Here is a 15,275-nt window from a genome sequence, read left to right as displayed (position 1 = left end):
TATGCTTCAAGATAACATTATAACTCTAATGTGCTTATTTTTGAAATTCTTAGTGACGTTATCTTCATAATTAAAAGATAACTGTTATCTACATTTTAATTAAAACTCATTGACGAAAACTAGGGCACTGACGTCAGATATGGACGTCAAGCTGCAAATGATCACAATTAATTGCTGCAATTTCAATTTAATGTACGATGAAGAATTTTTTGAGTTGTTCGTATTAATGCCTGCAATTTGCAGTTCCGTTCGTATCACCTCGACGTCCGTTGTTCCACAGCTGAACCTTTTTTTAAGGAACCAGCTGCAATTCCAGTTATTTCCGAACCGTTACGACTTAGGCACCTTCAAGAGAATAACGTACTACTATCTTTAAAAAACTTGCAAACCTTCTGGTGTTGCGAGTGTCCATAACTAAGTGACACCGCCTCGGTTGCCTCCGGTCCGATAAAAAAGGCAGATTTTCCGGCGCACCACCCCTTTCTGATACCCAATAATTTTCAAACCAATTCGACTTAGGGTCCTTAAATAAACGAGCGTTCCAATTCTTAAAAGGCCGGCAAAGCACTCGCGAGCCTTCTGGCAGTGTGTCGATGGGCGGCAGTAACGCTTCAGTTGAGCCTCCTGCCCATTTGACTTATAAAAAAGCATCATTGTACATCCTCAATAATAATGATAAAATTTCTCTTTTTATTGAAATATTCTCGAATATTAACTTTTTAGGTTATAGAGTCAATGAGCAAAAATCCCTTTTCCTAAGGGATATATCGTGTGTCTGACTATGCACAAACGACTTTGTCCATGTGAAAATATGTCCCTTGCCTCCATTCACGTATTTTACTCGTATTTATATAGCTATAACAGTATAAGTTTAGCAAAGAAACCCTTTAAAATAGAGTAATTCTGAAACCAGATTTAGCGCAATCTAAGACTCCAATGAGAATGTCAATACAATTTCGTTTTTGTCGTACGGGAATCACACTTGGCTAGTCTCGTACCTGAGTCTGGCTAGTTTTTTCACGACAAAATTGTGTGTAATTATATTTATTTGAATGGATATTGTATCCTTAAGAGACATGCAATATCTTTTCTTTTTTCTTGTAAAAGCCACTTTTAGTCGTGAGGCCTGGAAAAATGAGCTAATATGTTTTGCAAGTATAATCATGACAATGAACAACTATAAAGGAATTTACGTAGCAAAGGTTAAATCCGCCAAATTAGAATCGTTATTCTGGATTACTACTATTAAGATAATCATGTTTTTGTACGATAAGGGATTTGCGTGATTGTGATCATAAATAAAATGATATGCAATAAATTACGCAAATACCTTAATAAAAGATATTGATAATTATCACCTGTTTAAATAAAATAACTAGAAAGAGAGTCTTTTGAATACAAAATACTTGAATTTTTATTTTATATACAGCGCACAGTTGATCATTAAGTTTGAAAAAAATACCATAAATTCAAATACATATTCTAATTCGTATCTCAAGTCACAATTTCGTCTTGAGCCTGTGACATTGACATTTTTGCTTCTATTTTGTATAGAAAAAACGGTTTGACAGCTTTTGAAACTAACTAAAACTAAAAAAAGTTTAACTGACATTCTGAAATACGTGCCTTAGTTTTTAAACTAATTTATCGAGCATTTCGACTGTGCAGTAAGATATTTAGACAATTTAATGAAAGACTCTGAGTACCACTTTATACAGACATTTCGAAATCTTAATTTTCACTGTACTAATACTTAACTTATGCTATTTAAGGGATACTACGACCGAAATAACTATGATGGTCCTTAGTAATTATGAATATGACGCTAAATGTTTATTACTATTGTCGATCTTAGTAATTTAAATTGCTAATTACGCACTTCATATATTTCTTACAGATGGATTTACTGGACCGACTGGGGCCAAACACCAAAAATCGAGCGAGCTGGTATGGACGGATCTCACAGACAGACAATAGTATCCTACGATGTGAAATGGCCGAATGGTTTGACTCTCGACTTGGTTCGCAAACGAGTTTATTGGGTAAGTCAAATTTCGTGCGTACTCTTTTCATCACAGCGTACAAACAATTTGACAGAAAGAGACACTGTAATTAAAACAACTAAACAAAAACCAAATAGTTTTATAAAGGGTTCACACATTAAATTAATAATATTTATGTATTTGCAAGAATATTGTGTAGATGTATATAGATTTTCTTCGTGTCTGCCAGTCATAATGGCGTGCAAATTTGTCTTACATTTGGTAGTTTTGAATTAGGTATTTATGTCATTATTTCATTATTCATCTTTATTAACTTATAAAATAAAGCTAAGTTTTTATAAGCTAACATAAGCGTTACATATTCCATTTAAATTAAATCAAAATAATTTATTCATATAGGTAACACAATGTACACTTATGAACGTCAAAAAAAATACATATTAAATGCTTCTAATTTTATATTTACAACCAGTTCTCAAATAAAGAGCGTAGAAAAGAAGAACTGGCAATAAACTCTCCGCCACTCTTTAATCGCCAAGTTTTTGTTTTACACAACGTTTGTAAGGAGCTGCAACCATGACACCGTGTCCCACATGACTTCTTAAGTAATTAATAATAATAAAATAAATTAATAACAAAAATTTATCCTCTATCAGCAGGAGGCATGGTGAAACAGGAGCACGCACTTACTATTCTCGGTTATATCCCCATTGACATACCTAAATTGAAATTACTTGAGAAAAGTTACTATTGTAGTGAATGAGTGTAAGATTAATATTGGGTTGTACTGAAAAAGTTTTGATAATTATAATGAAATACTATTTAAAAAAACACAGTACATTTATTTTGGCTGAAAGAACTGTTAGGAATTTTTTTGAGGTTTCTGTGGCGGAGATTGTAGAAACATATTTTTTAGGTTGACGCTAAACTGAATACAATATCATCATGCAACTACGACGGCTCTGCCCGTAGAGTTATCTTATACTCGACTGATGTTCTGCGTCACCCGTTCTCCATCACAACCTTCGAGGACTTCGTTTACTGGACCGACTGGGACAAGACAGCAGTGTACCGGGCAAACAAGTTCAATGGAAAGGATGTTGAAGCCGTTACATCGACTCACACGGTGGGTATTTATTAAATGTTCTATGAAAATGTGGTTACACGTTTATCATTGTTTAGACATGTAGTCTTGTCCGCCTTTAAAATATAACGATTATTTTTGACTCTTGCAACATAAAAATGACATTTTTCATTTTAAATCTAATTTAAATTACTAAACTAAAACTAAATTCTAAAAATATTAGATTAGAATAATATAATATTAATACAAATCCTTGAATTGGTGTTGGTGTTATAAAAAAATAGTCGTGTCAAAACAATGGGGTAGGTTCTAACATTTATATTTTAACTAGCTAGCGCGAACTTCGTTTCGCCTTAGTATGATTTACTTAGCTACCTTTTTACTGGCTACATACCAACATATGGAACATTTTGCTATGCATATTTTTACCAAAGTACTAAGCAAAACAAAAAAAAAATATTTTTGATATTTCCCAATTTTTCTCTTCATAAAAGTTCAGGGATAGATAAAAATCAATCGAATTGGTCCAACCGACTTCAAGTTAGCTTTAATCAACAAATTTTGCGATTCATTTTTATTTACAAATAGTTTACACGTGTTAATTTAAATTTAATAATAGAATATTATTTGCAATAATATTTCAAATAACACTCATTATTTTCGTTTACAACTGAGCACTAATTACAAGGTAAAGTAAATTTGCCATGGCCGTTAATTTTTATGTTTATTTAAATATGAAATTTATTGTTTAGTAATTATTGCTTAAAGTATTTAACTGTTATTATCTTTTTAGTATTTTCTAAGATAATATTCAATACGAAGTATTGCTTGTTTAAGTTAATTTCCTAATTCGCAAATTACAAACAGTAAAAATAAAATATGTAAATTTGATAAAATATCACATTTTGATTATTATTGATACATAGAGTGTTTTCTCGCACGTTTATTATGCATAAAAGGTTATCAATTTTAATTAACATTCAATTTACATTAAGGTTATAGGTCGGATTCATTGTATGCATTGACTATAATCATAATGATTTAAGAGACACGAGACATTTCTTATGTCTAGAAAATCTTCTTGTATTCCGGTGATACTAGATTGTATGACACTCCCCAAAATACTTTATACGTCAATGAAGACGTAATATTGACTATTGGAGGCCCTCACGTCAGAGAATTTGTTTTGAAAGAATACCTAGATAACACAGTCATACATGTGTCATTAACTAATTAAATATTTTCTGTAATTTATACATTTTTTTTATGATCTGCCTCTGTATGATCAAAATATTTTAGTCGGCTGAATATCTTGACTAATGTTGATGAATTTTTTTTAATTCATTTCACGCAGCTCCAAAACCCAATGGTTATCCATGTGTACCATCCGTACCGGCAACCGGATGGAGTCAACCACTGTGCGGCCGTCAACGGACATTGCTCTCATCTGTGCCTCCCCGCGCCCCGGATCGGACCTAACTCCCCGAAGGTCTCCTGCGCTTGTCCCACAGGACTGCGTCTGCTCCCGGACAATCAGATGTGTGTGGAAGACAGTAAGTATTATGTTTCTTGCGTGTACCGCGAATTTTTAACTCTAAATATATTGCAACTTTACGCTTCGTCGTTTTTTTGCCTGAAATTAATTAAATTAAGCTTTTAGTTGGTTACAGAACGAAAAAAAATCTGCTAGGATTAAAGGGTACACTTGTGGTAAAAGTATCGTTAATATTATTAGAAATTTTGTTCCAAGAAAGGAAACAATAAACCTACAAAAATGTCGTATATCTAATGTTTGATTTATTGAAACTGTGATACTACTAATAAACCATATTATTTTATCAGCTCAACCACAACCACATCTTGTGGCCGAGTATAATGTTACCTTTTTGAAACCAAACCTATAAAGCCATCACGCTTACCATGTAATTTCAATAGGGATTTCATTAGTGGGCTGACATTGGCGCAACAAACCATAACATACAGATACACAAATCCAATATGGCATCAAAATCTGTGTTAAGGGTGCTAAACTCATGTAAGCTGTAAGTGTATCTAAGTGTAGGTAACGAGAGACTGGGATAAATAAAACAATATGGTTTTCGTTTCAGTTTGATTACAAATCCTTAATAGTTTTCCACTATAGAGCCAGATATAAAATGCCGGTTGCATATATTCGAGAATGTTCTTAACGTCGTTGATTACACTAACAGGAATGTTCAATTGAATGTGGTTAATAAAAAGGGCATTAATAATTCGTCAATGGCATGCTGTAAGTGATTGGTTGGAAACCAATTGAAAATCGAACGTAGGCGACGAGCATGTGCGTAATTATTTAATTATCTGGTCATTGTGGCCAATTGCTTGTCTCGCCAGTATAAAAAACCTTGTTTTCCGTGACATGAGTTTTAAAACCTTTTGTTACATATAAAATCCTACAGCAGAAAAGGAAGATATCTATTTTTTATTTCTACGTATATCCACTAGATATACGCAGTAAATACATATATACTTTAAATGTAGAAATCGGGTGTTAATAAGTATAAAACGAATAGTTTGAATTTGGAATGTGTTTTTTTACGTTTACTTTAACGAATAAAGAAATAAATAAAAAAGAAAAATGAATGCCCAATATGGCCACAGGGACTAAACTTATTTATTTTTAATTGTTATTACACTTACCTAAGGTTAAGAATATTGTAATTACTATGAATGTGATCACTAATAGTGGCCGGTGTGAAACAAGTCATGAAACAAAATGTCCACTGCGCCATTTAATACCATAACGATATTAACATTTTTTTTTTTGTTGATAGACAAATACTTTCAACAATTATAAAGTGTTACTGTTGTAATTTATAGCTATCGTGTTTTTCCATGTAGGTACTCGTTGTATGAGTAATCTAAATGGATTTTATTAGAACGTCGGTAAACATTAAATTATATAAATATTCCTGCCACCCTTGCTGCGTAAATAGTGGATATACATATAAAGCAAATGCAACCACTTAAGGAAATCTATGTGACATGCGTCTGTGGAATTTAAATAAGCAATATACGATGTATCTTTATGACATTCTATTACAGGGATATTGAAATAAAAAAATATGGAATTTTCTGTGTTGGCTTTGTGGCTTCTACGTGCGCCATAGCCTATGATCGTGCGTCTGAGCCACAGATTTGCACCAATGGAATTTTTGGCGCCCTAAACACTTGCTAGTATGAAGTTAATCAGTGAGGATACGGGACAAAAATCGACGATGTTAGATAGGCACAGGCTGATTAGAAAAAAACATGATCACGAAGCAAATACAGAAATCTGAGACCCAGAACTAAAAGCTTGAAGCTTCACTGGTGATGAGCGACCTAATATGTTTAGAGATTGGAGATTTTTCTTTCGAGAGTATGGATGAGAAAATATGGTGTCGATACACAGAGATGAGTCATCATCCAAATATTGTTGTTTTTGGATAAATAATGAGTTAAGATGGGCCTTTGATCAAACTCACGGCGGTGCCTATATTCGTCCGTCGATATTTATATATTTCGTGATACAATCAGATGTCTCATACGCAGCGATTGTAATAATATTCCAAGATGAGGTTTTAATGTAGCGCTACAGAATCTGGCCCAAACATAGGTCATAGATGGAATCCGCCTATGAGTAATACTTCACGGAGAAAAATATTTGGTTCTAAGGCTTGCGTCATTGCATTTGCATACTCTGATGGTCTTGTAAAATTCAATCCGGCGTTACTCATGCGCAATTCAAAGCGTGACAAATTTGTGGGCGTTTTCATTAGGCATATTCTGCGAAATGTAATTTTTCGAAATTGCCAAGTCGTACCTTTGAAATGTTTTATTATATATTTTGGGTTTTGTATGGCGCGAAATCAGAAAATGCCATAATTAATCGGAGACAGTCGTAGTTGTATGGGAATTGACGCCTGTATTTAGATAATAAAGTCTTTAAGTCATTAATGTGTATAATGAAATAAATATTTTTGATGCTACACAAAGTTATCCATAGTTGTTTTGTTTAGACTTATTATTAAGGAAGTTAATATAATAATATAGCGCAATGCGAGACGATGCGACGCGACGTCTCGGCTAAGCACGATAAAAAAATATTTTCATTTTTATTTCATTATAACATTATCACTTTATATTTTAATTAAAATAAACTTACAGTAGGTTAAAAATGCGTGTATTTTATACAAATAATATTCATAAATACGTTTTCACTTTTTAAATTGCGTTTTATTGACTCGGAATCTATTTGAGGAACATAAACAAATACAATGAAAATAAAATGTACTCTATGCGTAACGCATTGAATAAAAAATGACGCAATCTTTAAAATTTAAAAACATGTTTATTAATTTTTCTGGCGACACGTAATCCACCACGTCACATGACGCCGATCGTATGATGTTCTCGTATGTCATATACGGAAAATCACATTATCAATGAATAGTAGGCATATAAGACACTATACATAGGTATGCTTACAATCTGTAAGTTCCCACATAATCAGCTCTTATCAAATTACTACTAATACAATTGTAGATAACTCTTGATTACTCATTGTTTAAACATTGCACTATTGAACAATTATTATATTTTGAAGTGATATTTACGAACAAATGTGTAAAGTAACTTTAAGAGGATATCTTTTTTACTAAATTATATTAATTTTTGCCAAAACTCGAGACTTATGTGAATTAGGAAATTTATTAAACTCAATTAAGTACGTGTACCTTGGCTAAATATTATTATTTTATTTCGTATCCAATAAAAATGTAACTTAATTTATTTTTATATTTATCTTGTGGGGATTACATTAATTTTGTTGTAAGCGTAGATATGGTAGACAATTTTTTTACAAGTCACAAGCACACGACACGGTCACATTCGACCAATAGGCAACGTTTATTTTGAGTAAGGTGATGGTTAGGTGACGTCACGGCAGATCACGCCACCTTTCGGTTAACCAATCCTTGCGCGATCCGACTCTGCACTCTTGCACATATTTTTACGTGCAGCCGACGTCATGTGTTATTGCAATTTCGGAAGTCTTACAGCGAATTTATTGTAGTTGTAAAAAGCTTCAACAATTTTATATAAAGATATGTCGTATTTCATAATCATTTGGTATGAATACGGCATACGTCTAAATACGTCATACGGCTAAATAAAACCAATAAATTAATGTAAACCAAAGTAGTACTGTTTTTTATTAATATTAAACAGTGTATCTCACCCGAAAAGGAATACATTAAAACAATAGGTTGCGTGGAAGCTGGATCGAGTTCGGCATAGTTTTATTTAATGACAGTAAACGGCATGTAGCGTGGCGCTACGTCATAACGTCATAGATACGTTTAGTAACCCGCAGCGACTCTGAATATTTCCATCTCGTTTCTTCGCGTTCAAATTATAGTGCATTCTCACTCGATTGTTTCTGACATTTCTAATTTCAATTTTCATTTCATTTTAGCTCAGGCTATTGCTTGGATGTGTCGTGTAAACGCGGCTTCACCTTGCAGTTATACGCCGGTAGTGAATAACAAACTGTGATAATTTACTTTTAAAATTTCAAACCAGTATTATTGATAACTTAATAAATTACCCAAATTAAGCGTTTCATGAGGTTTTTATGTGATAAAATCTACAGATGCAATAAAACCCGATGTGGAGGTGCAAAATTCGTCTAGTGGTTTTGAAAAGACTAAGATTTTAGAGGAAAAACCTGTTACCAGTGAGTATTTATCAACTTGCCCTTGAAGTTCTTCAATCGACGTCCTTTAATTACAACCCTACCTGATTGGTTTGACGACTAAACTCGAAGCACTGCCGTTAAGCTAATAATGCCTATGAAGTTATGCAATTTCTCAACGTCGACGCGTTCGCGAATTAAATTTGACTATGTGCTTCAAGTTTGGTCCTTGGAATGCCTCGGATAATAATTGGTGAAATCGAATATCATAACAGATAAGATAGTATAAATATTATTATAAATTTGGGTATAAGGCGATTCTGTTACAGTATCCAATCATTGTTTACTAACGCTGTCCATAGTGAATGTTAGCAATTTTGAATATTATCTGTGTGTCTTCAATGTGGGTTGCTTGACTGATTTTCAGGGCATGCAAAGCATCTTGTATACAAACTGATGAATAGTGTTCCAAAGTAAGATAACACCTGGAATTTTTCATCACATATGGTGAATTTAAAAAGGGAAGGCCTTAACCTTCTCTTGAAGTTGGGGCGAGCAATTGTGGATTCTGAAGAAAGCACAGAGCCACCCGAAGAAGTCACTTTATCACCTGAAACTATTGAAGCAGAGCCAATGAAGGCATACTGGGAAAGTGATAAAGCTGACTACAATAAAAAAGACCAAAGATTTATAGACTTGTTCCTAAAAGACGTGTCCCTAGACAGGATACCTGATGCCACAGAGAAACCAGTCAAAGAATCTCGCTATAGTTATGAAACATTAAGTCTAGTTTATTTACCAGAGGCTTTGAAAAACTTTAATTCTCAGGGTAATGTATTAATATTTTTAAATTCCAATGTTAAATATTAGAAGACACACAGATTTATATACTGGGTGCATGTGTGGAAACTTTGCTTCGTGTGAAAACATTGTGATTAACTTTTCCATTCACATGGCTTCTTTCCATTAGGGATGTCATTGTTCTTAATTATAAAATAAAGCAATTAAAATTAAAATAGAGTATTCACCTGTTGAATAAGTTATTATCTTGATTTGACAATACAGAGGAAGTAGTCAACAATGTGTAATCAGATTCTATTGTATAGGGTATATTTTTGCATTTTTAACTATCCACTGATCTTCCTGTTTCAGATTTTTAAAGATAAATAGATTATGCATTAAGGGTTTTAAGGTATATTTTAGTATGACAATTAGAAGATATTTTGGTTAAGCTCATAAAACTTGGCAACAATTATTGACAATGGATGCAAATAGAACTACAGTTCATTATAAGCTGTTTAGTTATTAGTTATTTAAATTTAAGTGTTTGAAGAACATTTGCACATCAAATGGTTTTTATAACACACTTGATAGGTTTACTTGTTTTCTAATTACATATTAACTTACATTATTTTATGTTTCAAATATCATTAACCATGTGTGGTGAAGGATTACTTTAAAATTGAAATTATACCTGTCTTGATCTCATTACAATTTTTTTATTTATATTTTTTCCATAGTTGTTTTTAACTTAACTTTTAATTTGATAAATTGTAACTTGTTTTATAAGTGAGAGTATGTTTTTTTGAGATCAAGAAGGTTTAATGTTTTTGTTTAGTAATGTTTTGTTTTTGTTTTCCAGGTGTACCAGAAACTCCTAAGTCTGGTAGTGGAATCTCAACAAGCGGCCGCGATGCTGGCGTGGTTGCTGGCATTGTAGTTGCTGTTATTACTGGAATCATCATTATTGCTGCTTTGGTAAGTGCCATCAATGTTTTTAATTAAAATTCAGGTTTTGCAGCATATGACATTGACATTTAAATACGAATATTACGAGACAGAATTTGCAAGTGAATAAAACCCAAAAACATATAATTAATGTTGACTATTATTTCGAAATTCGTCGATTTGACTCCTGGCAGTTCATAAAAAAAATTCTCTGACCGATTAGGGTAAACATACCGTTTCCTTTCTCTAACTACGTTTATTAGTCTTATATAATTTATTAGTAAGCTCAAGTTGTATAGATGTAAAAGATAATTGCCCGAATGCCGGCTGTAGACTGTAACGTTACAAAAATAGCGTTGCGAAAGTTGTCACTAGGCATGTATTTGTTCTTTGAGGTTGGCGTGGCAACCAGTAATTTTACAATTTTAATTCAGTACATCTTTTTTAATACAATTTTATTATTATACAATGATGAGACAACTAGCATGACTGTAAGCAATAAATTTGCAATCGCGTAAACGTTCTTTTTTTGCATGGCTTTTTTTGATTATTAGACAAATATACTTTTCCGTCTTCCTCTTGCAATCCTTGTTATTTATAATACCTTCCAAACTTATTATTCCTAACACTTATCTGATATTTCTTGTCTATTGTAAATTTACGTGTTTGAAATAATGTATTATTTCAAATCTGAAGTTCTTTCACTGAAAGTTCGAGATCTTTGACGTTTTTATATTCCAAATTCGTTCATCCTTGATCGTACACGTAATAACGTACCTATTGAGGTCATTACCAAACAATAGATAAATAATTGCTTTCAATTTGTGCTTGCTCTTAAATTTAATTTGTATCGTACCTGTTCACATCTACTTACCAGTGGTAAGACTGATAAAAATATTTTTTTTATATGGTAACGGTAAACGGCAAGCCATTTGCGTTTCTAAATTGTTAGCTTTGTAAAATTTTGTGGACAACTTCTTAATGCTTGTACAAAAATCGATAAATGTTTACTTTCATTATGTTTATTAAGATCTAATAAAAAATACGCATCTGGTAGTAGCCCAATGTCCGATAAAAAAACATTTAGTGTGACCTAATTTAAAAAGTTTGCATATCAACAGTAGACTAAAAATGATTAATTAATTTCTTCTTTGATAAAATATGACAGTTCTAATTCCGTCGTTTTGATTAATTATCAACAATCAATCATTATACTTTATTGTATTAATAATTATACTTCAAATGTTTGTATAATGATTTGTTTACTATAAAGGTATGATGTGAACATATGTTTTTTGTGCTATCAACACTTCCTTAATTGTAAAAAAAATGACTTAAATAATTAAAGTATTTTCACTTGTTTTAATTACATTCTTATCAATTATTTTAAATTTTATACACTTCGTGTGTACTCGTATATTGCGCATTAAAATTAATACTCATTTGGATATCTTTATAGTTTTTATTATAAGATAATATTTTAACTGATAAAAATGTATCAGTAATAAAATTACCTTTTTCAATATCACGAATGTCTAAAATAAATGACACTCACTTTTAGTAAAGCCGTAAATCATTCGTGATTAATGTTATATTATAAATAATCTTAATTTTGTATAAAAGCAACTTTCAAAAGGCTTAAACAAATGATTAACATTAAATTTGATTCCTTTTTTTTAAATGAGCGAATTCAAAAAAGGAATATAATTTAGTTTTTGCCGAAAAAAGTCAAGGTTTATAATTCGATACATGTCTTTTTTTTAAAGGTATTATAACACAAAATATTAACTCCATCTGTTATCTCTTTTCCAGATCGCTGTTGTAATGTACAGGCATTACGTTCATCGCAACGTGACTTCCATGAACTTCGACAATCCTGTATATCGTAAGACAACTGAGAACCAATTTGCCCTAGAGCAGAATGGATATGCCCCCGGCAGCAAACTATACCCGAGTACGGTGGGCGAAGAGGTAAGAGCTCTCACTGCTATGGAGTGCACACTCAACATACAAAATAGCTTAAGATAAACCATAAGCCATATTAGATTTTTTTAATAACACATGTCTCCTAAATTTTTACTTCCACCCTCTGTATAGTCGAAATTTAGGACGGCAATAAAGTTTCTATTATTTTACTGTAGTGTTGACAACTTTTCTGACCCATTACTTTGGCTGACTTAACGGCGCCACAGTCAGATAAGCTTGTGGCGCGTAGTCTTTGATATTGTACGATGAGAAAAACCCCTAATGAAATCTTTGTAAATATTAAGGACATTTTAAAGTTTATGTATTTAGTATTAGAGCAATTTAAGAAATCTATAGAAAAAACTTAGTATAAGGGCGAGGTGTTGTGCCAACATTTTTACCGCATCAGTATTAAAATATAGTTGCCAAATGTAGTTGTAAATAGCTATGTGATAGGCTAATTGTTTTTTAACAGCCTATCTGTAGATGTAACTGCCAAATTTATTTTTCACGCGTTTCATTGCGAGGCCCAAGTCTGGTAAGTTTAGTCGCTGTAGAATATAATTTTAATATCTTTTCCGCTTAGTGGAGATCAAACATTGACATATTAACAGTATGTAGATATAGTAACAAAATATTTGGCTACTAACCATGATATTTTTTTACAAATTAAATCTATGTAGACAGTTTTTTTTTATATCTATCCGGTCTATCTATCTATCTGCAATTACTCCTAGTATTGTGCTTTTTACATTCTGTGTCTGTGTGAGTCTGTGTTGCCTTATAACTACCCAAATATTCAAATCAGTGTTGGTTACTGTTTAAGCATGCGGCTGTCAACTCTTATGTCGTAGGTTCAAACCCGGCGCACTAATACATTTTTTGTTCTAAGTGCGCAATTTTCTGTTACGGCAAAGGTACACATACGCATGTCTTAGACCCATACACTAATCAGGCAAAAAAGATATGCAGTAATGTGAAAAGACTCAGAAAGTGTTCTTGCATTATAATTATTTCTCAAGTAATAAATATCTTATTCTTTCCAGGCCCAAGAACCGCTCAATTCTCCCGGCACAAATGAGTTCGTATAGCGTCCGTACTGGCAGCCAATATCTTAGTATATCGTTAGATGTGAAAAGAAAAAAACGGACGTGTTATATATAGTGCAACCAGTGAATAGTGAATAGTGCGTGAACAAAGTTCTCTGAGGAAAATTATCGCAGGGAATTGGGAAAGTGGTTGCTATTCGTTATATTATAGTAATTTAATGCGTATTAATGAATTGTGTGTTTTATTGTCATCCATTATTGTAAAATGTGATAATTTTAACCGCCTCTGGGAAATCGTTTGATGACTTTTTTGTGGCTTATTTAATCCCTGGTATGTTTTTGAAATTCGGTTCGATTATATAAAATATCGGCGCTCAATTCATCATGACATTACAATACATTAATATGTAGTGAAATTCGAAAAGCTTAATTATATATTTTATCGATGGTTCGAATCTTAATGTATTTAATTTATAGAATGTACTTAGATGGTTCTAATTTTATATCTTGTGCAGCTTTATACAGCTTATTTAAATTTTTTATATTCATTTAATTTATTACGAGGAATTGTTTATTACAGAGATATATTGTATATAATTATTTGATGGTTTGGTGATGTAAACAAATGTTTCGGCAGCAAATTCATATCACAATTCTGTTTCTAAAGTGAAATAGTTTTAAGAAAAAAAATATTTGTTTACATTACCATTTTACCAGAGATTATGTAAAAGGCAAAGATATTATAATGTGCCAATCCTAATAAAACCAAATGTTTTATCTCTATTGAGCTTGCTTTCTATTTTCAAATTTTACCTATAAGTAGATTGTTTATTTAAATCGAAATTTTCTTATATCTTTCTAGGAAATTCCTGCCAAACCTCTTAGTTATTGTAACTATTAATGTAATTTAATTACATGGAAATCTTGCACATTTCGTATTATACGCCTAGCTCAATAAGTGTGGTCACTGAAATATGTAAATAATATCAATAAATATGTAAAATGTGTTAAAAGTTGCTTTTATTTCATTTTATTATAGAAACAATATACATAGCCGTATTTTCTATCAAAAACAAATATACTAGTTCTCGCAAAAAACTTCTTTTTTAGTAATCATAATTTAAAAAAATACAGTCTTGGTAGCCCTAGTTTAATAATTACTTCTTATGACCTAGGCTGATTATCTTAGGCGTATTAACATTTGAGTAATCAACGACATTGATAGGTTGATAGGTGACACGCCTAAGAAATCAACAAACTCACAGAACTGATCTGGGGACTGAATACCGACACACTGCATTACTAAGAATGAAATGTAATTAGTTTTAATCTAAGCTTATATCCTAGGGCCATAAAAGGTTGCAGCGCTGTTGGTAATGTATGTGTGTAACTTTACGGATATTATTATTATGCCACAAAGAAAGTTTGAATGCACTGAAGATATCAAAACGAAGCCCTTAAAGCGATAATAGAAATAGCGACATCTAGTAGAGAACTACGTAACTACGAACCGATGGTAACTGAAATAAAATGTACTCTTTAAAGCCAGAGAAATTTCAATTAGTTTGGTTGACAGATCATATCGGTAAACATAAATATAATAATTGGACAAATTTCAAATATTCTGAATTTCTTTGGTACAGTTAGTGACATCTTGTAGCACTTAATAAATAAATGTCAGTACGTTAAGTTGACGTAGTTATATCTTAGAACTTTAGATGTCACTGTGG

At 32.0% G+C, this 15,275-nt stretch overlaps 1 protein-coding gene across 13 annotated transcripts in view; it reads left to right on the top strand.

The window, feature by feature from the left end:
* The window catches only part of LOC123716690 (very low-density lipoprotein receptor), a 152,307-nt gene extending 137,746 nt beyond the window's left edge, over window positions 1–14,561 (top strand). For 8 of the 13 annotated variants that reach the window (XM_045672537.1, XM_045672545.1, XM_045672540.1 and 5 more), the window contains 7 exons: window positions 1,898–2,042; window positions 2,920–3,129; window positions 4,442–4,640; window positions 8,762–8,845; window positions 10,446–10,561; window positions 12,344–12,502; window positions 13,543–14,561. In XM_045672537.1, coding sequence (XP_045528493.1) covers window positions 1,898–2,042; window positions 2,920–3,129; window positions 4,442–4,640; window positions 8,762–8,845; window positions 10,446–10,561; window positions 12,344–12,502; window positions 13,543–13,587 — 958 coding nt within the window. In that variant the 3' untranslated portion in view covers window positions 13,588–14,561. Of the gene's footprint in view, window positions 1–1,897; window positions 2,043–2,919; window positions 3,130–4,441; window positions 4,641–8,761; window positions 8,846–9,230; window positions 9,424–10,445; window positions 10,562–12,343; window positions 13,523–13,542 lie in introns of those variants that run through there. The other 5 variants (XM_045672539.1, XM_045672544.1, XM_045672549.1 and 2 more) reach the window with 3 other exon arrangements.
* The last annotated feature ends 714 nt before the right edge of the window (window positions 14,562–15,275 follow it).

This window comes from Pieris brassicae, chromosome 11, assembly GCF_905147105.1.
Source record: "Pieris brassicae chromosome 11, ilPieBrab1.1, whole genome shotgun sequence".
In the NCBI taxonomy this organism is placed as follows: domain Eukaryota; kingdom Metazoa; phylum Arthropoda; class Insecta; order Lepidoptera; family Pieridae; genus Pieris; species Pieris brassicae.
Note: the sequence above shows the minus strand (reverse complement) of the source record. Positions and strands in the feature narration are given on the sequence as shown.